This window comes from Homalodisca vitripennis, chromosome 7, assembly GCF_021130785.1.
Source record: "Homalodisca vitripennis isolate AUS2020 chromosome 7, UT_GWSS_2.1, whole genome shotgun sequence".
NCBI lineage: Eukaryota > Metazoa > Arthropoda > Insecta > Hemiptera > Cicadellidae > Homalodisca > Homalodisca vitripennis.
Window position 1 is genome coordinate 99,537,077 of NC_060213.1, and position 27,951 is coordinate 99,565,027.

A 27,951-nucleotide genomic window follows, 5' to 3' on the forward strand; every position below is an offset into this window, starting at 1 on the left:
GCAAAATAAAATATTTTTATTTTATTAGTCTATTATTGCAGTTAGATAAATATTCATATTTTATAGTTACTATGAAAATATAACATACACACACAACACACACACACACACACAACATACACACACACACACATATTATATATATATATATATATATATATATATATATATATATATATATATATACATATATATATATATATATAAATTCAATATCAATAATCTTAATATCTTATCAATGATCTTCAAGCCTACTATAGTTGGAATATTGATACTATCATTAGTTATTTCGTGTAATTATTTAAATTTCGATAGGAGCTACTTAGGAAAATCACAAATTAGAATGTTTTGCTACTCAGTAAATGTATATATGTTGTGTTACAGACAATGGGACTCTCATAGCGTTCAAGATGACTACTACCACTTCAACTGCCTCCACCCCCACCCTTAATAGTTCAGGGAATGTCAACATTAGTGGCTTCTTCACTGACGAGGAGCACGAGGATATAGGTCAGTGCAAATTCCTTTGAGAATGTAATGGAATATCCGCTTAATTCTCCAGTGGTATGAGCCTGGTATCGTCTTGTTGATCCTTATCACTACTCGAATACGGCTCATCGGTTTATTAGGATAGCGCTGCTGATCGTATTTAACTGAAATTACATGATTTAAACTAATATTCTCCATTTAAAAATGGTTTTTTTTCGATGGTTGATATAAAAGAATAGTCGGATTCTGTACGTTTCCTACATGTTATATGGTAGAGAAAACTGTAACACTAGGTAAATACACCTGAAGAAGATGGTAGATTTTAATCTTCGAAACTTAGGGTTAACTGCGGCTGTCCGTGGACGCTGGAGGCCACACAAATACCGTCATCTCTGCGAAAAATGTACTTTCAATATCCTTGCAGTGCATAGAGTAAGAAACTAATATACATAGATTAAGAAACTAAGAGTGATATCGAAGTTTGACACTGTCATATGTAAAACTGGATTTATGTCTAATTTATCTACTAAGGGAATTGGAAGTAAACTAGAATGCATATTGGAAGAAACACACACTCACGTAGCTGTTAAACGCAGATGATCCGACACTATCCGATCATTTATAGTGTCTACGTAAAAACACGTATATGTGTGTGTATGTACACTGCACTTTGATTATACACTGTTGATTAAACTATTTAACTCAATGTATCGTTTCCTTGCTTAGTTATCTTTTATAAGCTCGTTAACAAGCCAATATCAAAAACTAGGTTTCTAGGTTTCATGCAAATTAAAATCAAATTATTAGCGTTTTATCAGTTTGAAATACATTTTCAAACATTTTTCTTAGCTTGATATCTGAAATAATCTTCTGAAAAAGACAAAAACATTAAAGAGGTAAACAATGTTGCTTCTATGTTGTATTTTAAGGATAGTGATTCGTTAATACCTATTGATATTCGCATTCTAACAATATTTTTTAAGGAAAATATTTTTTTGTTGATATATTACTAATATGGCAGGCGAATTCGCTCTCATTCGAAGTATTTGTATGAAAATTTCTAAACTATGGGTTGAATTTTGGTTATATGTTGTCATAAATAAGATATAAATAGAAGAGAAGTACAAAAAAAATTCATTGTTGAACATGTAGTATTGTATATAAACACTGTACAGAGTTTTGTTTGCAGGATTCACAGAACTCCAGACGGTAGGCATAGCCTGTGTCGCCACACTCATACCTCTGGCCTTAACCCTCTTCGCTGTCTTCGGTTTGAGGTATGTCACCCATCAATCGTATACACTTTCCCTGGATCAATGGGAATTTTTACATGTTTATGTGTCAATGAACCATTAAATTGTCCAACTTTCCATCAAAGGTTACATATCTGCATAGCCTACGCTTGTTTTAAAATGTACTTACTTAGCTATCTATCCGTTTCTATCATGGATACCCATAAAACTAATGTATAAACTCCGGTCAAACTCATAAAAACCTTCGAGTTGTTCATAAAAATTAAGCTTCATGTAAATCAGATCATTTTTGTGGTCAGCCAGGCATAAAGACAATTAGATAAAAATACATAAATTAAGATCTTCCAGCACCTCCAGTGAAAAACCTCAGTAACGCTCATCCGGTTATATTCATCATTATAAGACAACTTTACTTTTTAGAAAATAACAAGTAGGCTCACATGAAGGAATTAATAATCACTCCGATATATAAAAACTAAATAATGCAATGGTTCAAATTAGGCAACATATCCTACATAATAATATAAAATTTACTGCTTAAGAATGCAATTGTAGACAAACTTTTCTATTTTTTTCTCTCTATATTATTTATTCTAAGAGACTAATAAATGTTAGTTATATATTATTATATATCATTCAATTTTTGTTTTATTATTTCAGGATGGTCTGGAAGAATTGGAGAGGGGAGAGTGAAGAGAGAACACTGCGCCGAACAGACTCCTCAGACCCTAACAAGAGCAGTCATCTGTTGCTGCCTGATGAGGTAAAAGACTTTCCTACATCTGCACTGTCTATTGATTGCATTTGATAAATATGAAAGTCCTGTACTTTACTTGAAGTGTAATTTTTTTAGTAATTTGGTATATAACTAAGTAATGTAGCATTTGATGCTAGTAATTTGAAAGGTACTTCTAAGTATTATATAAAATTATCAGAACAATTTCACTCAATATTAAAAAACACATATTTCAATACAGAAACCATCATCAGTTCATTATAACTAATTAAATATGTCTAATGATTGTTATAATACGCAGTATATCCTGAAAAATCATTTTAATTCTACTTTGACTGGAATTCATTTAGAGAACAAATGATGTGTTAATATTTGTTCTTCCAATCGCTAGGTCCTCTCTTGCATAAATATGGTCTGACAATTGTACTGCATTGTGATTTTGTAAACTGGACATTCATGGTTTCATTTTGAGTAGATCCTGATTACTATATATATGTGTGAGCCAATCGCTGTCATCGTATTATCATGATTAAGACCATCTTACAAGCTCTAACTAATTTGTATAAACATTCTAAAAGCAATGTATATATGGCTACCAACATGGTAGAGGAGACACTGATGAATGAAGAAAGAATTTCTGATTGGGGTTCCGTGCTCTCCGTGCACATTACACGGTTCAAATTGCTATTTTCCAAAATATATTTTTTGACTGGCGAATATATTCAGCAGAAAATACTTTAATACAATTAGATGTAAAAGATTTGCATATTAATAATTTAGTGTGTGAATAAAAAGTGATTAAAATTCAGCTTCGTAAGAAAAAAAGCGATTGACAGGTTAATTATGAATGATTGGTTATGCAAACTTTTGAACACTGAAAGCCATGAAAATTGAATGCTTTCCAATTGTTTTGTCATTTATTTTAAACAAAATCATTATGACAGACAAAACGTATTCTTTAATTAAGCAGTTTCCAGATTTTGGTTTTTATTTTTAAGTTTTGTTTTATACTATTGATGTTTGTGAAGGTAACATGATTTATCGGATATTTTGCTTTAGTGATAGAAAATCAGTGAGACTCTAATTAATAACAACAGATCTGTACCCTGCTAGAAATAAAAACATTCAAAAGAGACAAATGAACTAAGGATAGACGCGTGATAGGATTGATGCCGATTATTCGACGTGGTATTCTTCCAGTAACATATAGCTTTAAGGTTGTACAGAGACATCACACCCTCTGTAGGTTCTCCAATGGTGTTGGCTTGGTGTCCTTTGGTAGATGGGTAGTTGGTGACGCCGCGATCGGTTCACAAAAGTCACTGTAATCAGCGGGGGGGGGGACATGGTACCGAGCAATTAACTTCCCTTGGGCCTAAAGAAAATCCTCCATAAATTAAACGGGTTTTACACATTCTCAAGGAGACAAGGGGGATTCGAGATACTCCACGCCTTGTTTATAGATACCGTATCAGGGATAGAGGAAGAAAGAGTGAGACATCAGTTCATTATAGAAGATCGGGCATACAGTACTGGGTTAGGGAAAAAGATCCATGTCCTAGGACATGCCATGAACACACACACACTTCCTGGGAAGCGTCCAGAAGACACTGTGTACGCCAGATTATTTTAGTCAGAGAAGACAGATGCTAACCAAATTATTCTAACATATAACAGTAAGAATTATACACTTTCCATTTTGAGGTTTACAATCTGATCGCTTCCTCAGTTGGTTAACATACCTAACACATGACTGCAATCTAAGTATTGTTTTATTTCATTTGAGTCATCAGAATAGATAATTAGTGTCAATTAGTACTCAGGAGGTTGTTTCAAAAAATTCCCTTATTAGCATGCAATTACATTAGTGATCGAATAGTACGCATCGTTTTCCTTGAAATCGGCGCATGAAAAACAGTTCGAACTGCAATAAAGTAACTAAATTGCATTTTCCTCCGGGATAACGTTAAAAATTACAGGAATTTTTTAAGATATTACCTCAAAAATTTAATAAAATAAGTCAGGAAACACGGCAAACAGATTGTGTGCCACCTCAATTAAGTGAAGCGTTTAGATATAGCTTACATGGAATTGGACCTTAACAATCTTAACAGAAATTTAACTGAGTTAATGATGAGCCGCTTTCAGAAACATGGATCATCTAGATGCTTTAAATAACACGATCACGCCATAACGAAACAATGCTATGTTTTAGAAGCCAAGAAAATTATTTACATTTACTCACAAGTTATTTTCGACTTATATAGAAGAATATCATTGTATTAATAATATAACTACCTTTTTAAATAGGAATTGCCTTCCCTAAATTAAATAATTTTTTCAAAGAAATATAGCGTATATTTTTATACTACGTGACGCTGTTTTAGATAAAAACGAGTGAATCCCAGTTTTCTGTGATACCGGCGGAAGAGCTTGAGGAGGTGCTGACGTCTTACAACAGCGCTCCTAGCGTCAACACCAATAACCACAACCATACCAGCAAGTCGACAGCTAACGGTAGCATCATCACCATGACCATGAAGAACAACCACCTCATAGTCGAGACCGAGGAGAGGATACTCGTAAGGGTTTTTATTACAGCATTCTATGATACATCTTTGTAATTGTCAACGTTTACTTGTCTTATTTACTGTATGTATCAAAGCATTAGCTATAGCATTTCATATTGAGTTATAATATATTTGAATTATTGTTCATAAGTGAAATTTGATTCGTTAATGTCCTGCGATATTTACTTATAAATTATTATCTATATTTCAAAAGAGTTAGTTAAAACAAGATAAATAATTCTTTACTCGAAATCACGTCGGATAAGAAAATGTTACCATGTCAATTGGGGGACTACTTTTAATATTATTTCTAAACTTTTTAGAATACAAAGAAAGTGCTCAAGAACTCTTTAAATTATTTTTTTGGAAACCTTTATAGTGACTAGTTTGTTTAGGGGGAGAAACAATAACATCTTTAAATATAATTTCTGTAAACAATAAAATGCATATAAACGCTCATACAGCGTAAAATGTCTTTAAAATTGAGTTTAATTGGATAATACTTATTAATTTGAGTTATATTTATTTTCGGTTAGGGATAATAAAATTAAATACATGAAATTTAAATTTACGTGATATGGCTTGGCATTCGGTTCAAAATTAGGGTATTCAGACGTAAATAAATATTAAATTCCATATGCAATAACTCAATAATTCTCAGATTACAATAACTACACTTTTTAAAATAAGTTATATAAGATACCTGTATTTATAATATGTTTGTTAATACAAATATAAAACGGCTGTTTAATTTAACAAAATAATAAATATCTACATGTGATATTTAAAAAAATCTAATTAAACATTTTACCTTGATATCCGTGCAAATAATGATTTTTCAATAACAATGCTAATATTAGGCCTTAATTATTAAGACCTCTGTTTCGATAGTAATAGCAAAAATTAATCATAAAAAGTGTTTTGCATATAAAAAGTAAGGTAATGATGCAACAAGAAAGACTTGTATAATATGTTCTATGTGAAACTACAAAATTAACATTTTCTATAAGTAGCAATGAAAGAGGTGAAATATTTGACAAAAACTGTCTGCAGCAACTGGTGACAATTATTCACCATAGTATCGCGTCATCAGTTCTAATCAGTTATAATGACAGCTTGAGATGACGAGAGGGGACGTTGATAGATCCCTAACAAGCATCTTTAAGTCGGCTTTCGTAAGCTAAGAGGCAACTCGATCTCTTTTGAAAACATCCGTCTTATTTTACGAAGTAGCGAGTCATGTACTAAATTACAAGATTAGGGAATTAGTTCGCTACACAAAATCCTTTACAAATTATACATCTCAGAAAGTCTACATGATTAAAGGAAGGGTACAACACAAACTTTTCATCTCAAACATAATTCATATGGGAACTACAAACGTATGCAAGCTCATATTGTATATATATATATATATAATATATATATATATATATATAATTTCAATAAACACTGAATCGCAAAAAGGATTTTTTTTTAAACAAAAAAGATATATTTGTTTCCGTAGAACAGACCTAAAAAAATTCAACACTTTATTGTGTTACTTGAGTTTTCCTTTCATTCATATTAGACTAAAATAAAATTAGATGTTCCTTTTAACTTGTTTTAACAAATGTCTTATGTGTCTGTGACAATATCATTTGACACATAGTAGGGCATAGGATATTCCCAAATTTCCTTTAAGCTTTTAATGATAACTGAATCCATCAAACTTGTATTACTTACATACCAATCAAAAAAACTTTCCTGTTTCAAATTTTTTTCCCAAGAAGAGTAAACTTTGATCTGACGTTTCTCAACGGTTTCTTGCCTCTCATCCAATTTATTTCCGTACTTTGTGATGTGTAATTGTCATTTTCTATTGAAACCTTTTTAGAAAGCACATGATTTGCTATAAATGGATTTTCGTTGAAAAAGAAGTGAATTTTCAATTTAAACTCGTCACTTTCAATTTCTTCCACCTGAAATTCACTTAAGTAGAGGAAACATTCGATCACATCTTTGTTGAACAAGTAAGAAAGGTCCGAGTGGTTTATAAATGTTTTCATCCAAAAATTTGGAAATTCGTGTTATCACATCACTCCTCTCTTTGTAAAGTAAATTTTTGAGGTTTTTATAAGCTGCCATGTAATTTTTAAAATTCCTCAATTGAAGAGTTAACAACGTTTTTATTGTATAACACTATTGAAAAAAGAGTTTGGAATTTTCCTTTTTTGTTCTATTTTAACTAGGTCATTATTTGTATTTTCTAGGTCTCATTTTCTCTTTTCAACATCTCTCAATGACATTTTGCAACTTTTTGAATATTTAGAACAGAAATATCACAATGTCGAAGTAAGTTGAAATGTTTTATTAAATTTATAATAGACTACAATTTTGTAGATACAATTTGTTAAAAAAAATACATTGATTTGACCTAAATTTGAATTGATATATATATATATATATATATATATATATATATATATATATATATATATATATATAATATCGGAAATATTCTCTGATCTGTAGACTCATCGAATCCGTATCGCCCTTTAATTTGTAATGACTAAAAATAAAAAAATATATTGTATATATTATATATATTTCCTTTATTAAACCTCTATAAGAGGTTTCAATTCTTCCAGATTTATACCTTCCAGTTGAAAATACACTGGGTAGAGAAAAATCAATGTGTAATTTACACGGAATAGCAGAGGTACAAACTAATGATCTGAATATTTCCATTTTATCAGTGGGCAAATTTTTTAATAAATTTCTTCATAAAATATTTCTCTTCAACTCCACTCCACTGCAAGAGGATAATGTAAACTGGTAACCTAAAAATTTTGACTACGAATGTTGACCACGAAATGAATGATCCCACGATTGTGTACCATTAGTGTCGAACACGAAATCCTTGACTACGAACCAACCTAAAATTACCCCAAACTAATTTGCTTCAAGCCAAGAGATTAATTAATTAAATAAACACTGTATGTAGAATCTTGGAGCATTGGAAAAACTGTTTATTGTAAGTTTTTTTATATATTGGATATAATATATAAAAAATTATATATTGGAAAATGTTGTATTCCTTTATCTAGTGACACTACAATAAATAAACACTGCTTGGCCAGAAAAGTTAAGAAGGAATTTATCTATTAGAATTAATATTTACAATACGCTGCGGATTAATAACTATTCTATAATGAAATAATTATACTTATGGACACAGTTCAATTTACGGCACAATGGCTACGTGGCTGACATAGGCTAATTAGTCTTCCGTATACCACCACGATTATACCCGAAGTGAATTATTAACTCAGCCACATAAAAAATTAAAGTTCAACTTGATGATTGTTTTCATCATACTATCCTATAGTATAGTATAACCCGTACGACTAATATTTGGGTAACCTATGGATGCCCAGGAATGGCATATCACTAACTTCACTAACTAGTTGGGGTTCAAGCGTAGATCGATAGGTCAAGGGCGGGGATGACTGTTGGAGTTGGTGGAGCTCCCTAAGTGTTAGTGACTAGCAGTTGCTAGTCTAGACATAAGAGTGTTCCACCCCTGGCTGTTTTTACACGAGAGGCTGGTATTTATTTGCCTCCCCTTCTCCCGAGAAGTCATGACTAAGGTTAATGCCTAAAATTCGTCCTCGTGGGTATTGAAAGGAGGTTCCCCTTACCTCTAACCTCACCCTTCCATAATACCCTGTCACTCTGTAAGCAGTGCAAATATCCTTTTAGAAGTAAGAGCAATTTCTCAACTTCTTTTAGTAACAAAGAAAATTTTAGTGTACGTTTTTACACACAGAAAGAAAAATACAGAGAGAAAATTCCTGTGAAACGAATATGACTCAGGTTGTGACTAGGAGTTATGGACTGTTGTAATAGTTCCTGCGTTGACCGCGAGCTGCAGCACTGTGCTCAATTGGTTTTGCAACTTGAGTTGTGCTTTTGGTGCGTGTGTGGAGGAGGAGTTTAAAATAGGCACGTTATTTGGTTCTTGGACTACACTCCTCTGATGTCCTCTACATGAACTTTTGACTATGAGATAGGTTATCTCTGGAATCACTACCAATATATAGGAGATTTTTTCTCAGAGCCAAGACATCTCCTTATATTAACTCATATCCGTATAGCTTACCGACTGTGTGATTTTTAGTTAGAAATCTATAGCTCGTTTAAACAATACTGTACAAATAAATGTGGTATGGTTATTTGGTATATGAAGATTGGTGTTATTGATAATAATGATGTATCTGAAATCCCAAAAAAATTGCACATATTCTGTTAAAATTTATGCCCTACTGCTTATTTTATTTTTAATATCTAATATAATTAATGGAAAAAATACTTTTTACTATGATAGCATTCTATTCTAATAAAATAAAATGATAATCATTTAAACCGTATAAAAATTATCTTTATTTCATTTGTTATTCAACTCATGTAAATAAAAAATATAACACATTTATATTTTTGCCATCTATTTTCTTTTTTAGTTGCATGGAAGATTATTTGATCCTTCTGACTTATAATCCAACCAGTACACACATTTTTGTATATTAGCACGAGGAAAAATATTTCAGAAATAGTCATTCTATATGTTAAATCTCTTCATACGCAAAGATATTTTTAACCCAAACTACAAGAATTCAGGAAATCTCACCATCCCGACCAAACGTTTTTCACGCGTATTCATATGATGCACATTTATAAGAGAAAAGAACTTAATTATGTTTTTGAAATCAAGTCCAAGAAAGTTTTACTTAAATATCCATAAGCTGTTCTAAACTATAGTTGTTATAATAATAATGCTATACTATTTTAATTTAACGTAAACTTTTATATATAACTTGTTGTATACAAACTTTAAGCTTCGAATATAAAGACTAAATTAATTGAATTTTAGACACAGCTTAAACCTACCTTGAAAAAAAGAAATGTAAATTATATGTATACCATTATTGACTGAGCGAAGACAAGCTGGTAAATCAAAGTAATCCAAAAGGTTCACGTCTGTTCACGTTAATTTGCGTTAATTTGTATCTATGTGTCAGGCGTACATGTGTGTGTTTTTGTTTGCATATTAGCCTGAGATCAGATTGACGAACAGAGGTAAGATTAAACATTAAAGTTTATTTATCGAATGGAAATCTAAAGCTGGAGTTTGGAATTTTCACTTCAAACAATATACAAAAATAGACTACAACATTAAAATGGCCAGAATAAATTCTCTTCAACCATAGAAAGCTTTATTTTGGTTTCGTGTGTATTTCTTATTGACGTTAACTCTATTATGGTACCAAAAATATAATAACTCAGATCAGAATTGAAATGCATACGAAGTGCAAAGTAGAATGTTATTATCTGTACATGTTTTTAAGAATAGTGTGCGTAAAAGCGGCGAGGAACTTTGTATGACATTTAGAACTTTGAAATGAATTAAATACACAACCTATGTAATTAAATGCCATTACACTGATATATAGTGGTTATAATATGGGACTATAAAACTACCACTATTGCCAATACTTTCTTACCTGGAACTAGACATAATTTCAAATTTAAAAAAAACTCGCGTCGTTGAAACGAATGTGTTCTACAATTGGAAAAGCTGCAATCACTATCCGACTAGAGGCATTGTTAAGTAAGCTTGGAGCTCCCAGATATAGTGCTACTCTCTAGGTAATGGCACTGCACTTACCAGGGTCTGAGCATCGATCGATCTTGCCAACAAGTTTGATGGTAGCAAAGTCAACATTTCTACCACCGCATCTGGCCAATTATTATCCCTTGGTCATTCAACGGTTAATAATGTTGGCGGTCCACAACTACCTCTTGATTGTATATCTCCACACAGCAGAGGCCAAGTTTAAAGATGATACTTTACAATTATTAAAGTGCTTAGTATTATTTAATTCAGATTTTTACAATGTGTAATTAAAAAGTAATATTTGATAAACATTAAATTTTTGGTATATCCATTTTGCGTCATTTTAACAACTTGTACATTGAGTATGTGTTTTCTTAAATGTATTATTGTTACTAGTGCTATTAAGACGCATTATAGTATAGAACATGTGGCATAAGTATGCTTCAAGTATTTTACGAAAGCATTTTAAGGAAGTTAATAATATGCTTGTTACACAAAGCTTTTAAAATAGTATTCATTACGATACAAGTTTATTTTTTGATAGTGGAGAGTTTTTTTAATTTAGTTCTTATTTGGGACGTTTACCATTCATTGCTTATCCAAAAAATATAGTAAAAGTAAGTTTAGAATGTTTCAATTCTATCTATTTTGGAGACCTAGGTGAAAATTAGCAAATCTTTATCATTTTATTAGACTCACAGAAATTACTAGTCACAACATACGTAGTATACTTATGATTATTGTATTAGTAATTCAAAATACATCTAGGTCTGTACCACCTTCAATGATTGGTTGTTCTAAGTAGATGTGGGAAGACAATTGTGTTCTTTCGATAAATTTGTTATCAAATTGTTACCGAATTCAAGTCTGTCAGTCTGTACGCACAATATCTCGATAACTAACTAACCTTTTGACTTCAAATTTTGCACAAATCTTCACTTCTACAAAAGCAACATCCAGTTCGATCATGTAGCAATCCTCCATGACATTTACCAGAACTTTAGTGAACATTTTTGCATTGGTCTTAAAGATAATGAGAAAATCGTAAAATAAATAATTTTTTTAACTGAAAAGACAGATATGACTTTTTAAACTAGCACATATAAAAATGTTTTAAGTCACATGTTACACATATTGCCTACTGAAATTAGATATAGACGTTATTTTGTATGCTATCTCAGCGAGGCCTGTTACGTGATGCCCTGTAATAAATATATGAACATCACAACGCATTTGTATGATTTCTTGCCAAGAGAACAATTTAGGACTGTACATTTATTAGATTACTTATCCTTATTTACGATGTTCCTTCTTGTGTTTTGTTTGTATTTTTTTTCTTAAAGTTAGACAAATTTCAGGATATAGGTATTCTGTAATATTGGAGAATAAAAAACAACAGAAAAGGTAATACATAGCTTACTACTATGATTCATAGCTTCCTTTAAACAAAAGTCTTCTCATATGTAGAAAAACACACTTATTCTAAATATAGTGGAAGTATTAACCAATATAACACAATAATATGTAATTAAATTATATGTACTGGGTATAAACATCAATAAACAACTCTAGGTTGTTAAAATCAACAGGAAAATAATTAAAAGCACTATTTTAAGACAAGAAAAACAAGTTTATCACTTTCTGTGAAAATTTTCACAAATACTAATATAATAAACAAAGTAATTAGCTATAAGGTTAGAACATTTAACAAAGTGGTTCCAAAATGCAATTTCAGAGCGGCTTTCTAAATCATTACCCATACTACCCAATATTTTCAGTACTATGATTGGTATTTCGATTAACACTTGTAGCTTAATTGTGCGATGACATTCCTTCTTGCTCATGCCGCCAGGGGGAGAGTGAGACAGCATACACGGAACCCAGCCCGCTAGAGACGTTCGTGTCTGAGGAAGGCAGTACGGCGCTGGTTCACCACTCGGGAGAGGAACCCACCCCTAACACTGGATTGTCCCAGAGTGATCTCAGCGTATCGTCGGGTGGCTCGGCCAACCCCAGCTACTGCTACGGCAACCAGGTCGAGTACTTAGGGGATGATCGGGATATCCTTCACGAGGTTTGTAATCAAACCCAGTACTTCCTTGAAAGAATTTAAGCATTTTATGTATTTACCAATCATATAAATAATATTCTCTAAAGTGAAAACCATTTTAAAATGAAAATACGAGGTAAGTTTCAGTTTCAATCTAAATAAGAATGTATTACCTATAATATCATTATACTAGCCAGTAGTGCTACATATGATTAGTAATTTATTCTTAAAACCCAGGCTAATCAGTATATTACTTATCCTATCTAAATGCCTTGAAAGAGCGGTTGTTAGCAGCTCACTTATTATTTGTAAAAACCAAGACATCCTGACTCAATCTTAATCAGCATTTTCCTAGAATCATAGAACTACTAATACCTAATTAAAAATTACTGATGAAAATTGTTCGGTAATGGATAAAAATCAGGCAACATTTACTGTATACAGTATGTTTTTCCAAGGCCTTTTCTGAGTTTACCAATCAGAAAAGATTTACCCAATTCCTCCTAATTAAACTAAGGGCTTAAGATTTCATTAATGATTGTGTTAACATGTTTGTTCTATATCTCACTGTACTGCAATAAATTTTAAGGAAGGAGAAAATAATATCTGACTGGAAACTTTATTGGCGTTCCACAGGGTTCTATTCTGAGTCTACTTTTTTCACTTTACATAAGTAGCGTTTCATCATTAATATTAGACATTCAAATGTCCATTTATTTTTGCATATAATTTAAATTGGACATATTTTAACTCATCTGCATATTTTAAACCATACTGACCCGTCTGATATATAAAAAAGACTATTTTGTTTTACTATTGAATTCAGATACAAAATCAACTGTTTTTCAACGAAACGGCATAGGTTGCAGTTAAATTAAAGCTAAACTAAGACCATACTTATAGATACCAAATAACTCAGCAATCTCTTAGTCAATGTACCAAAAATTATACTAAACAATTACGAACTTCAGTACTTGAGTAGGCCTACTAAACTAAAAATCTCTTAACAGTATGAACACATATTTGAAATTTAAAATAGACTGATCAAGTAACTGCAATTGTTAGAAGAGTTTTTGCCTCCATTTACTGTTTAAAAAGGTTTCAGTATACCTACCAATGAATAAACAAAGTAATGTCAGTCAAGATTCTTGTGTTTACTAATTTTAGTTATTTTGACGTAAAGATAAAGGACGAGACTTTTGAGCTGTCAAGTAGGCCTCAGAGAGCCAAACATTATTGTATGCGATTTAATTTCAATCTTTGACGTGCTAACATCTTTATTCTTATTTCCAGGCAACTATCTTCACTTATACTTCACAATTTTGTGATTATCATATCCTCAGTATTTTATAATCAATCATCACCTTAACATCCTGAAGGTACATTTCCGACATCGTTTGTTTCTTATCTAGTATCAGTGGATAACCTCCATCCAGGGCTGCTTCTATAGTTGCTATTTGTATTAATCGTTTATCAGTTTTCAATACTTTTTTCACTGTTCAAACCAGTTGATTGTGAAACTCGATCTCTGACAATGTCAGATATATCGAGATCCGTCCTCGCTTTAGTGTTGTGTTGCGGGCTGTGTAGGGTAGGTGATTTGTAGGGCCTTTGGGGTGCATGTGGACAGGTGAATTGCTTGGTTGCACGCGTGAGATTTTTAGTTGTATGTAGGGTAATACCTAATTTATGAATTTAATAGTTTAACTAAAAATTTTTATTTTTAACGTTGTTTGTTTTATAAACATGTTGTATTTAATGCTACTAGCTTAGTAAAATATATATGTATGCTTATTTTTTATGTTCTGTAGCTTGAAATAAAAGTTATTAGCCCTATTATTATTTTTTTAATGAACGCCAGAGGACTAAACAGCCCTAATCACACCGCAAACAAATACAGATATTTTTCATTTCTTTAATTTGATTTCATTGCATATTAATGATTATAAATGAAAATGCTCTAGTACAAACTCTCCGTATTTCAATCGTATCTGCTTAATTGCCTTATTTAACCAGATATATGAGTGAGTTTATAATACACTTAAACTAAAAAAAATGTTTACAAAACTTTAGTTAAACATGGTCACTTATAAAATCGTTATTTAACTTGTACATACATTACTTATATTTTAAAACGTTTCTTGCCATAATCATGAATTTTTATCAGTGTTATTATATGATAATAAAAAATCATTCATATTTAAATATACATACCGTATAACTTTATCCAAAATTTAAAAACTAAAAAAAATTCAATCATCGCAAAAACATAATGTCTTTTATGTTAGAATGAATAACTGAAAATATAAAATTTCCTGTAAACAACAAATTTCTTTAGCAAATTGATTGAATACAAACCAAAGAGCTAAAAATTAAATTTCAAAGTATTTTCCAAATTAATTAAAACTCGACATCTATGTTATATTTTATATTTATTTTCGTACTCTAACTCTTACTTGGCGTCGTATTCCACATTTCACACAATTTAGGTTTAATGAAAATTAACTTATTTACTTTAACTTTGTAAGGATCATATCAATGACAAATACTTACCTAATTGTAAATGTGTAATAATCTCGTTTGCATCTATTATATTTCCTGCAATTAGTCATAGATGCTATACTACAAATATAAGATCTTAGACGTGTTAGACACTTTGTTTTAACATATTTGTCTGTTTCTATTTTAAAATATTTATGAATTTGTCATTATTTCTAAACTTAGGAAAAAATCATTGACAATTACCATTATGGTCTGCTAGAACATTTTTTTAGAAGAGGCCAATCCATTTTCAATAATCATTATTCTGCCCTCCCCCCCCCCCCCAAATGGGCCACATTGGTCTGTGTGAGGTTCTGATTTTATTATATTTGTCAATACGTAGAAAATGTTTAAAACATTTAAAACAATCTAAGTAACTACTGCTGAATATTTAAAAGCAATTAAAATCATCAACTTTTTAAAATGACTACGACACTATCTGCTTCTGTAATTATAATATTTAATGCATATAGTGTGCGGCAAAATAAGTTAACCGAACTGCAGCGTAGATATAACTGGAATTATGTATTTTGTGAGGATTTAACAAATGTTTGAGCAATATGTTCTATGTATATAAGGGCGACCACTCTATTGTCTCTCTATTCAAATCTCTTGTAACATTTTGAAGCTGTTTTGCAGATCCTAGTCGAAGATCTTCAAGAAAATGTTGCTAAAATTGTAAAGATTAACTAGTCACTTTGGTTGCAGAACCTTAAATATATTTCAGATTATACATCTAGGTAATATGGAATTTTTAAGATGAACTAGATGTTTTTAATACAAGGTGGTAAATTCCTTAACGTAGGAGGTTTTTCGGAAAATAGTATACGTGGATATGCCAAATAAATAATTATTATCATCTACGTACTTTTTAACTATCCATATTTGACAAACTCACGTTAAACGCCAGATTAATTACCCGTAAGGTTTAGAATGCAAGCAGCACTCACTTATGTTATTTTGTTTGTAACAAAGACTTTGTCAACGGCTTTAATAATGCTAATGGGTTCATTGCACAGCCTGATGAGCCCGCCGTGGCTTAATTGGGGTTGGTGACAACTTCTGCAGGGTGGGTAGTTAAGTAAAGTGGGTCATTTAGTGGCGGGTTGTGGTTGCTGACAAGGCTAGTTATATTCCGATCCTCTGTTGTGGCAAGGTTCTAAGACCGCTGTGTGTACATTCCTGTGATGACATTCTCTTAGTACATTTAGTGGAGGATTGTGGTTGCAAACAAGAATAGTTCTACTCCGATTCTCTGTTGTGGCAAGGTTCTAAGACCGCTGTGTGTAACATTCCACTGTGATGACATTCTCTTAGTACATTTAGTGGAGGATTGTGGTTGCAAACAAGAATAGTTCTACTCCGATTCTCTGTTGTGGCAAGGTTGTAAACCCGTTGTGTATACATTCCACTGATGACATTCTCTTAGTACATTTAGTGGCGGATTGTGGTTGCTGACAAGACTAGTTCTACTCCGATCCTCTGTTGTGGCAAGATTCTAAGACCGCTGTGTGTACATTCCTGTGATGACATTCTCTTAGTACATTTAGTGGCGGATTGTGGTTGCTGACAAGAATAGTTCTACTCCGATCCTCTGTTGTGGCAAGGTTCTAAGACCGCTGTGTGATAATTCCTGTGATGACATTCTCTTAGTACATTTAGTGGAGGATTGTGGTTGCAAACAAGAATAGTTCTACTCCGATTCTCTGTTGTGGCAAGGTTGTAAACCGCTGTGTGTATACATTCCACTGATGACATTCTCTTAGTACATTTAGTGGCGGATTGTGGTTGCTGACAAGACTAGTTCTACTCCGATCCTCTGTTGTGGCAAGATTCTAAGACCGCTGTGTGTAAATTCCTGTGATGACATTCTCTTAGTACATTTAGTGGCGGATTGTGGTTGCAAACAAGAATAGTTCTACTCCGATTCTCTGTTGTGGCAAGGTTGTAAACCCGTTGTGTATACATTCCACTGATGACATTCTCTTAGTACATTTAGTGGCGGATTGTGGTTGCTGACAAGACTAGTTCTACTCCGATCCTCTGTTGTGGCAAGATTCTAAGACCGCTGTGTGTACATTCCTGTGATGACATTCTCTTAGTACATTTAGTGGCGGGTTGTGGTTGCTAACAAGAATAGTTCTACTCCGATCCTCTGTTGTGGCAAGATTCTAAGACCGCTGTGTGTACATTCCTGTGATGACATTCTCTTAGTACATTTAGTGGAGGATTGTGGTTGCTGACAAGACTAGTTCTACTCCGATCCTCTGTTGTGGCAAGATTCTAAGACCGCTGTGTGTACATTCCTGTGATGACATTCTCTTAGTACATTTAGTGGAGGATTGTGGTTGCTAACAAGAATAGTTCTACTCCGATCCTCTGTTGTGGCAAGATTCTAAGACCGCTGTGTGTACATTCCTGTGATTACATTCTCTTAGTACATTTAGTGGAGGATTGTGGTTGCTGACAAGACTAGTTCTACTCCGATCCTCTGTTGTGGCAAGATTCTAAGACCGCTGTGTGTACATTCCTGTGATGACATTCTCTTAGTACATTTAGTGGAGGATTGTGGTTGCTAACAAGAATAGTTCTACTCCGATTCTCTGTTGTGGCAAGGTTGTAAACCCGTTGTGTATACATTCCACTGATGACATTCTCTTAGTACATTTACTGGAGGATTGTGGTTGCTGACAAGACTAGTTCTACTCCGATTCTCTGTTGTGGCAAGGTTGTAAACCCGTTGTGTATACATTCCACTTATGACATTCTCTTAGTACATTTACTGGAGGATTGTGGTTGCTGACAAGACTAGTTCTACTCCGATTCTCTGTTGTGGCAAGGTTGTAAACCCGTTGTGTATACATTCCACTGATGACATTCTCTTAGTACATTTACTGGAGGATTGTGGTTGCTGACAAGACTAGTTCTACTCCGATTCTCTGTTGTGGCAAGGTTGTAAACCCGTTGTGTATACATTCCACTGATGACATTCTCTTAGTACATTTACTGGAGGATTGTGGTTGCTGACAAGACTAGTTCTACTCCGATTCTCTGTTGTGGCAAGGTTGTAAACCCGTTGTGTATACATTCCACTGATGACATTCTCTTAGTACATTTAGTGGCGGGTTGTGGTTATGAAAAGGACTAGTTCTAACCCGGTCCTCTGTTTTGCCAAGAATCTGACACCTCTATGTTTATATTCATGGTCGTGACATTCACATAGTTCACTTACTGGTGGGTTGTGGTTGTGGACAGGACTAGCTCTAACACGGTGCTCTGATTTGCCAAGGATCTGAGTCCACTGTGTTTATATTCATGCTTGTAATATCCCCATATTACACTTAGTTGCGGGTTGTGGTTTTGGACAGGACTAGCTCTAACCCGATCTTTTGTTTTGCCAAGGATCTGAGTCTACTGTGTTTTATATTCATGCTGGTGACATTAACATATTGTACCAATTTTGTACCAAGGTTTTGAGCTTGCTGTGATTACAATCCTGATAGAGATATTGTCATAGTACATTTATTGTTGGCTTGTAGGCGTGAATAAAATACCATTAGTTCGGTCATCTTTTATGGTTAGTTGTTGTTATTAACATTCAGTTGGTAACAGCGTTATACAGCATTAACTGATGGCTATTGTACAAGTAATCGATACACAAATGTGTTATACTGAGTGTTCACGTGACATTTTCCAAAACTAAACATTTCTCTTTTATTTCAACTGCAAACAACGTACAGAGTATTTAAACAAGAAAAGTAGTTATTTCCCAATTATATAGATAAATCCTTAGTGTAATATTTATCTCAGTCACTGGAATTGGACACCAGGTTATGAATCATGAACAATATTACTGATCTTCTTGACTCTGGTGATGTAACTTCTGACATTGGAGAGCTGTTCAAATCATTATTTGGATTGTATTTAAGACTAATTACTCTGGTACAACCATAGTTCGGTATTAAAAGTCCATATCTGATTGAGGGCTGCAACCTCGTTCGTCGCGATCGGAAGAGGGCACCTTTCCTGAGGACTAATAATTCACCGTGGATCCGCTACCGGATTTTCCCTATCCAAACCCAACCAGCTTTTATGAGGAAAGATAAAATAATAATTAAGATACGGTTCCAAAAGATCCCTAAATATTATACTTAAGCCTAGACAATGTACATTTACTTCTACCCGGTCTACTCTACCCGATAGCCGCACAACGACTCCGACACAACCTCCGCTCTCCGCTTGATAACCTAGGCAGGAATCATCCTACCAGAACCTGCACAGAAGAATTCCGGATAGTAGGAGGCTCCCATTGTTTAAGCTATGACCTAGTAGGTCGGCTAGAGCTGGCTATCGTGTTCGCGGCTACTGATATATTACGCGCGCCAAATTCAAATTTATTGTGGCACTTGCCGCAGGGCTAGAGTAAAGTTATAGAACTCTAAGCAGATACATTAAAATCATACTCATGGTTTGGCCTAACGTTCGCTGTAAAGCACTCTGCGTGCTTATGAAACTAAACGCCAAAGCATGTTTTTCGTTTTATAAAACTTTTTCCCTTGATATTCTCATTTATTCCTTGAAGGTCTCATTTATATTTTCTTGTTTAAAAATTACAGATAGGTAGCAATTATGTCAAGTATTATTTATAATTTATTGCATAACTACTTTCCGGTTGTTATGTTCTTTTTGTTGAAAGAGATAGTTGAAGGAATGAGGTTTTTTACCTATTGGTATAATTGATTTCATAAATAATGTATATCCTGCCTTAATTTCATTTAGCCTGAATTTTTAGAAAAATAAAACGGTGTATTATAATAGATATTTTCTATTATAATACCCATATTTGTGTATTATGGGTATTATAACAACAACAACAAACCTAAAGTTAAAAATGTTCTACTGCATTTTGGACTTAAGGAGACCGAGGCCTTGTTACTGTCCGAGTGCGGGCGGTCATGACCATTTCTTGTACCAATTGATATTGAGGAAGTGGTTTTAATTTTAATAAAGATAAATATACACAAATTTTTGTTTTTCAATATAGTGTATACATATCTGTCATCAACTCGCAGAATGAAAGGAACGCCCCCATGTATAATCTTTAGAATACGTCAATTTCAACAGATCCTACACTGTACAGTTGAAATAATTTCATTTCAGTAATAAAACTGCTATTTTTAAATATATTTCTTATATCAATGGGATCAAATTATTTTTTTTTGCATTAAATTTGGATCAGGGATCACTGACTATAAATACAGTATTATAGTATTTATTTTGAATAATTCGTTCTTTATCAAATGTTGCATTTGTGACTTAAAAATTTAATATCGTATTATTTGTGTTACATCGATTTACAATTTCTTATATTGTATTTTTATATTAATAATAGAACTACGTATATTTTCTGTAATTTTTTTTAATTTCAAGGAAAGCAATTTGGAGCTGGACTCTGAAAATGCTTCTGTATTTTATGAATACACCAATGAATGTCCCCAGAAAGGTTCACCTTTGTCCTTAAAAGGTAGTTACTCTCCTAAAGTACCAAGCTGAAAGGCAATGTTGTCCTTTGTGAAAGCACCTTTACATTATAGAGCTCTTAGAAGTGCATTATAAATGCTACCAAAGCCACCACACAGTTTTATACTCATCCGGCTTAAACTTTGTCCAGCTTACCAATAACTCCTGCAAACAATTAGTTTAAAATTGCACAGTAAAACACATAGAAATATAATAAATTATAACATATTGATACATTCATTTGTAAAGTCTTGGATCATTCCACTTTATTCTCGTATATAATCTGAATCCGACGAAAATACATTTTAAGGGGACATGTCTCATTTTTTATAAACCGAGAACCACAACAAATTTCCGTAGCAAAATCACACTAACTGGTTTTATTCAATTTGATAGGGAAATCCCATCAAGGAGCAAATTGATCACTAGCACGCTAGTTTTGGTGAAGATCGAAATGGCAAAGCACACGGGAGTGTCAAAAAATTAAATTTAAAATTTACGTAGATATGTAATTTTCTTCAGCAATAGTTCCATGCTTATTCTGTAACCATTGTAAATAACTGTCCAGCCATCGTCAGCTAACCACATATAAACTCTGCAGAAGTGGGAATTTTAATCTCTTTATAAACTTGTCCTACGATGTTATAACTATTATTTATGTGTCGTACGGTAGTGCTTAAGCGTATTAACGATTTCATACCCTCTTATTTTAACCTCCATCAAAACCAATGTAAAGGATTATTAATTACTTTCTTCTAAAACTTTCCTTCATTTATTGAAGGAAAACCGAATCAAGCATGGCTGATAATCGATTTATTTCTCTAAAAATTAATTTCACGAAAGATTAGGCTGTGGTCCTATTTAGTGCAAATCGGCTATTGGCTCCTAAATTTTCTTCATAAATGGGATTGAAAAAGAAGTTTTCTGTGTATTTGGAAATCTGCGTTATGAGATTTTGTATGTTTGTGCAGGCATTAAGTAGATTAAATTTACATTTCCATATCTTTTTAAAATATCAGACAATAAAAATGTAATACATATTATTTATCGATTCGAAAGGATTTCAACCATTTCCTATCGTAATAAATTACAAAAATATAAATTTATGTAAATTAGTAAATATATGTTACTTAAGATTGTAATCTATTCTTTCCTTCCTATATCAGGGTGCCGATATAAGGTTAACGACGTGTGCACATTTTGAAATCTAGTAATTATGGGATGATAAACGTTTTTCGAACAAACTCTTATTTTTATTTATAAATTCGCCACACATATACTAGAACTTTAACTTGTTATGGTATGTTTACCTTTGTCTTGAGGTTTGATAATCAGTGAAAAGTATATATTCCAATCGCCAAAACATATTATTATCACCATTTACATACTACAAATAAACATAAATTTATTTCAGTAATAAGATAGTTTTGTTTTTTTAGTTCTTATATTTTCTTCCCCTTTTTTAAATATATCACTTAGTCATATTTCAAATACCACCTTACCACCACCTTTTCCAGGTTCCCTCCACGACGGCCGTGCGATTGAAACACGCCCCTTTCATGGTTCAGCCATCTCAGGACATCGAAGATGACGATCTGTATTTGGAACAGCAGCACCAGCTGGGTAATGGTCTGGACGACGTGCAAGCTGTACCGGACATCTACCCTCAACATTGTAACCCTTACGAGAACCCGGGGTTCGTAGCCACCCCTGAGCAGCCTCAGGTCAACCCTATCTCGTAGAGGCACCCGGTGTGCTGCCCGTCCAGACCTCAGTGAGAGGGTGAACTGAAGAAGACGAAACAAAGGTGCATGGCTCTGATATAGATACCGAGGAGACTTTATCGCAGTAACGGTAAACAAATACCAAGGGCATTGTTTTTACTCCCTTGCCTTTTATACTTATTGAACATTTTCATTATTAAAACCTTCCTTGGAAAGTGTGATAAAAAAATGATATTAGAGAAAAATATAGATGTGGTATCAACCTAACTGGACTGTGACCTTAATAAAACGAATAATGTCGTTTTGTATTTTATCATTAGCTACTTCACATTGTACTCTCTTCTCTTTCCAGTACGTAAAACTATGTCTTGTGTGTGAGTACTAAGTGAAATAAGTTCCTTAAAGCACAACTGCATTTGTTTATACGTTTATTACATTATAATTGTATCATCTGATTTTCTTTACTGCATAAATTGTGTTATAACTTACAATTTTCTGCTTTTCGATATCATTGATGAAGTTTGTGCATATACCATTTGCAACCAAGGATACGGTACGATATGTTTTAATTGTGGAATTTGTGAATGCATCTTCACTGAATGTTGGTCAAAATAATTCATATGTTACCTTACTTGTTATTTTAATTTTCTTGTTATATAATTAATTTTTTGAATATTAACTTCTTGACGATTAACAACTCTAGTAATATAAAGCTATATTTTTCGTTATTAGTTATACACAATTAATTTCCAGGTCATTATTATACATAGCAATTTTGCTTTAAGTTTCAGGAACTTTTTATAACGTTTTTAGTGATGTATTTAATTAAAAACGAGCAACACTTCGTTTTGTGGACTGGTTTATTAGGCTTAAAAATTAGTATTTTAATTTTAAATCATAGTTATACCACAATTTTGCATAATACCTGTAACTCATTTACGCACTTCTATTAAGTTATACTGTAATTTTTTGTTTTTATATAAGTATAATTAAACTAGCACTAACCCACTCTTAAATCTGTATTTTTGTACCATGTACATATTTTCCATCTCAATACATCTTTCTCTTTACGGTATTGTAACTTTGCCCTTGACCTTGATACCCTCATTGTAAATTTGTATGTGTCCCCTGCAGTCAAGAGACTGCTCTACGCTCGCAAAGAAGACTTGAGTAGGCTAGTAGTAGACGTGAGGAACCGTCCTAGAAGAGGTTGTGAAGGTTGGTGATATAACGCTGGCATTTGTTTAGTTTAGTGGAATAGAACTTAATGTTTCCATTTTGGAGCCATTTGAATGATTGAAGTGTATTATAATAAACAGGGTCAACCCTTTTACTACCAGGCCATTAGTCACATATTAGAATGAGGACCGCCAGAGCCAAAATTGTGGATGGGTGCGTAGACTACCAGGTATTAATTAGGCCGGCGTTTGTCACTAAACTGCCACGGCATTTTGAACTTCCGCCAATTTGCAATATATATAATTTATTTAAGTCCTTTAGTTTTTTCGTTTATTGAGATAAAGTGCTAATTTATAATTTGATTAAATTCGACATCCATACATATTTTTAAAATTATTAACTTTTGAATTTCATAAGTCCTTGAAATTAATTTTACTGCGAAAATTCTTTACATTATGCAATTCACAACTAGTTAGTTAAGAACGGCTTCAAGTTTGCAAAGCTACTCCTACTATTTGGCAGGTTAATGTATTATTTATTTGCCAAACACAAAAAGATTATTTTTATAGATTCCATTGAATAATTATACTTCACAATGTTTGTACTTTTAAGCAATAAACTAAATTATTGTGCGTAATAATGGTGTAAACGCTAAATAATATTTGAAACTCAAATTGAGTATAAAAGAATATTTACACTGATAAACCCCGGAAATTTAAATATTAGTAGAACACATAAATTAAAATGTTAAACTTATAATAGAACATTATTATTGAGAATTAAAATTATCGTAGTGCATAACAAAATACGTGCATAAACAAAACATGTATGTCATCTGTAGGAATGTAGTCACTGTCATATTATTATCGTGACCTTGTACAGTGCGTGCAGTAAAAAAGTTACATAAACGTAACATAGTCTTAATTTTCTTAAGTTGGCTTTTTGATCTGAATGTGCTGCTGTTATTTAATTAAAAACCTGATAAGAATTATTTAAGTTTCATGTGAAATTGCAGAAAGCCTGAATGCCCTAGGCGGTTTATCAAAACACATGGCAAGGCTATAGTTTAATGCCACATATAATAAAAAAAGAGGTTAACTAAGTTGAGTTTTTCAAAACTACATTCAAATCCGTCCATGCATGGTAATCTTTTTGTGGATTTTATCCTATATGCTTGCTTAAAACTAAGTATTTTGAAAAGTATAAAGGATGAAATTATATGTTCATAATTTACTAAATTAATACGTTCATTACAGTAAAACTATCAAGTAACATAAACCAACACTAGATTTGGAAGTGTATGATAAAGTTGTATTTTACTATAAAAATCAGTTAGTGTGTTATGAGATTTGATAAATTTATTAAATAATCAACATCTTCAGTACTTATAAGACAGGTGAATTCTCAAAAAAGTTCCTACAATGGACAATTAAAAATGTTTAAGTGATAGCTTCCGTTAAGCTAAACGTGTGCCAGTCTCATATAATATCCATAGACTCGATTATAATAGTCCAGTCACAAGAACAAGAACTGATGTTCACTAAAACGAATTAGTGGTATTTTTCTAAATCCGATTTTCACTAACATTTTTACACTCATGGCGAAAAACTAATTCAGATATTCAACGTTATAAAATGGTGTTTTGTGTTTTATATAAGTTTTTTATAGCATATTTAACTCGTACATTTATATAAAGGAGCCAGTAGTAGTGTAAACATTCTAATTTTAAACTTGTTAATTAGTTTATACGTTTTCATAAATGTGTAAAGTGTATTCTAAAATCTTAATCGATATAATATTAGATAATTGAAGTATGTCACAAGATTCTTAAATTATTCTTTGTCTTATTATTAAAAAGTAACATTTACAATGTTATTAAATTTATAATTAATATAACAAAATCATGTTATTATTTTCTGAATATATTGTTAGGTATTTTATTATTTCAACGTGGAAATACGAATGATTTAAAAAATAACCAGATTACACTAAGAACTTAATTATATTTTATAATCTTGAAGTGTAGTAAACTAAGCAAAATCTGTAATAAATTGTTTAAATAGTTATAAATAAATAAATTCTATGTCTTGAAGGGCTCCTCCAAATTAATCTAAGATCGTTTTATTAGAATTTAAAGTTTACTGGAGTAAAATACACTGTACAGTATTGATATTTTCGAATTTAATCTAATAGTTCCATTTTCAATGTTAATGTAGTTTTAGGTAGATTTAGCTTCAAGAAGCAATTTATTAAACACTAGATTAATTAGTTTTAAGATCTGAACAAATATTTTGTATATGATAGGCTTATCGTTTACTTTGCCTTACTCGCATAGTGATTAATGTGATATTTATTTGATTAGTAAAGAAAACGTGACCTTGTGCCAAAGATGTATATAAACATAGAGTAAGATTATATTTCGAAAAAAATTATGTTGAAAATACCATATAATTTATTTGTTAATCCAAATGATTGTGGTTTTGGAACTAATTGTATTACTGACAAGCGTATACCACCACAAGATTAAACGATATTATTTGATGACGTGCATGATTAAACATTACAAATCAATCACGTAAACTTACGTTTATAAGATAAATTAAAACAATAAACTCATTACGGTACGAAAATATTTGTTTCTTTATGGAAGTAATATTTGTAATATTTAACTCTTCATTTCACTACCTTTGTTAGACACCTGTGATCTCATGTATTTTTATAGTCCAAATCATTTTATTACTTTGTCGAATACGTTTATTGCGTTTAAATGCATGTTATTAGAATCAATATACATTGTTCATGAATATATTACGATTATTTATGAAGAAATAGGCTTTTATTTGTACATACAAATAAATATTTTAAAGCCTATTAACTAGGTTAACAATTATTATTTAAAATATTTACTGTTATTCATACTCTCTAGTAAATTCAATGGAACCAGGTATAAATTTTCCATACCTTTTTAACGAAAGTTTTCTACGCAGTTAACATACAAATGTATTTATTAAGTCATCTATTCTATTTTCAATAAATATATATAGATCAATATTTTACTTCATAATTGTTTAGATCTGTACGTCATTTGAATGAAATTCAAAATGAAATAGCTACAAAATCCACTTTAGCTACAATTTATTATACATTATGTACTGTTTGCTAAGTTTGCTTAGCTTGCCGTTGTCTTGATTAGGTTCAAACCAATAGTTTAACTATGAATAATAAAATTGTTTTCTATATTATTAAATACAAAATGTAGGAGTATTTGTTTAATTATTATAAACAATAGATAGCAAACTATTAACCTGTCTTTTAACGTTTTATTAAACTTCATGCGAGACGTATTTCAGCAGTTTTCCATCCTCACTATATAGAAAGTAGAAAAGCTAAACAAATGCTTTCATATGGAACATTTAAGACGTATAACAAATTACTTGAGGAATTAGGGAATATTGATTTCTATATGTCTGCTATCCAAACAACATCTCGAGAACAAATTAATGTATCCACTTGAAATTTTCCAAGAAGGTTAATTTCTAGATACGGTATATATCATTCTACAGAATTGGAAATTTTGCATGCCAATTCAGTAAAGGTTGTCATGCGAGAAGTGGTGTAAGGAATTGTTTTTAAAATTTAAATGTACTTTTCATTTTTTGGTAAACAAAAAGTTCACAGTTTAGAAATTTAAAGGTTTTTGAACAGCTTTCAGTATAGAGATAAATGGCACAGAGCCATTACTTTTTATGTAAATGGTTATACCTGTAAGGAATGCTGAACGAAGGTTTCCAGTATCTAAGTTCTATATGTAAATAAGTATTTAATTTTATTAAATAGGTTACTTCTATACTGTGAAGATGGATTAATGTTAAAACATGTACCGTTTGTAGTTTGATAAATGTTACTAAACAAGGGTATCATTTTTCTTTTTATATTGATAAAATTCTGTTCTATCAAAGTAAACATTGTTTGTACAGCGTCATAATCATCATGTCAAAGTTGGGTTTGATGGAGTCAAAAAAGCTATAAAAACAATTAATTGTTTTCATAAATGTTAAGCCTTTGAAACATGGTCCCACATCTGTAATGGATGTGTAAATGTGTTGGATGATTACGATCCAACCTGAAAAGTGTAAATGCGGGTAACATTTTTGACTATCCCTGGTTGTGATGTAGTTATTGCCAATAAAATTCCTTCTCAATATTCACTGTTCGTTATCTTTTAAAACATTA

General features: G+C 32.0%; 2 protein-coding genes across 2 annotated transcripts in view; both read left to right on the forward strand.

Annotated features, from left to right (window-relative positions):
• The window catches only part of LOC124366821, a 52,760-nt gene extending 52,358 nt beyond the window's left edge, over positions 1–402 (forward strand). Inside the window, exon 7 of the mRNA XM_046823423.1 lies at positions 385–402. Within this exon, the coding sequence (XP_046679379.1) occupies positions 385–402 (18 nt within the window). The remainder of the gene's footprint in view (positions 1–384) is intronic.
• LOC124366091 lies at positions 390–27,926 on the forward strand. Its single transcript, XM_046822340.1, has 6 exons — positions 390–510; positions 1,679–1,766; positions 2,403–2,505; positions 4,866–5,060; positions 12,557–12,778; positions 22,333–27,926. Exons 1-6 carry the CDS (start codon positions 411–413, stop codon positions 22,555–22,557), a joined length of 933 nt encoding a protein of 310 aa, XP_046678296.1. The 5' UTR covers positions 390–410; the 3' UTR covers positions 22,558–27,926.
• Positions 27,927–27,951: the final 25 nt, after the last annotated feature.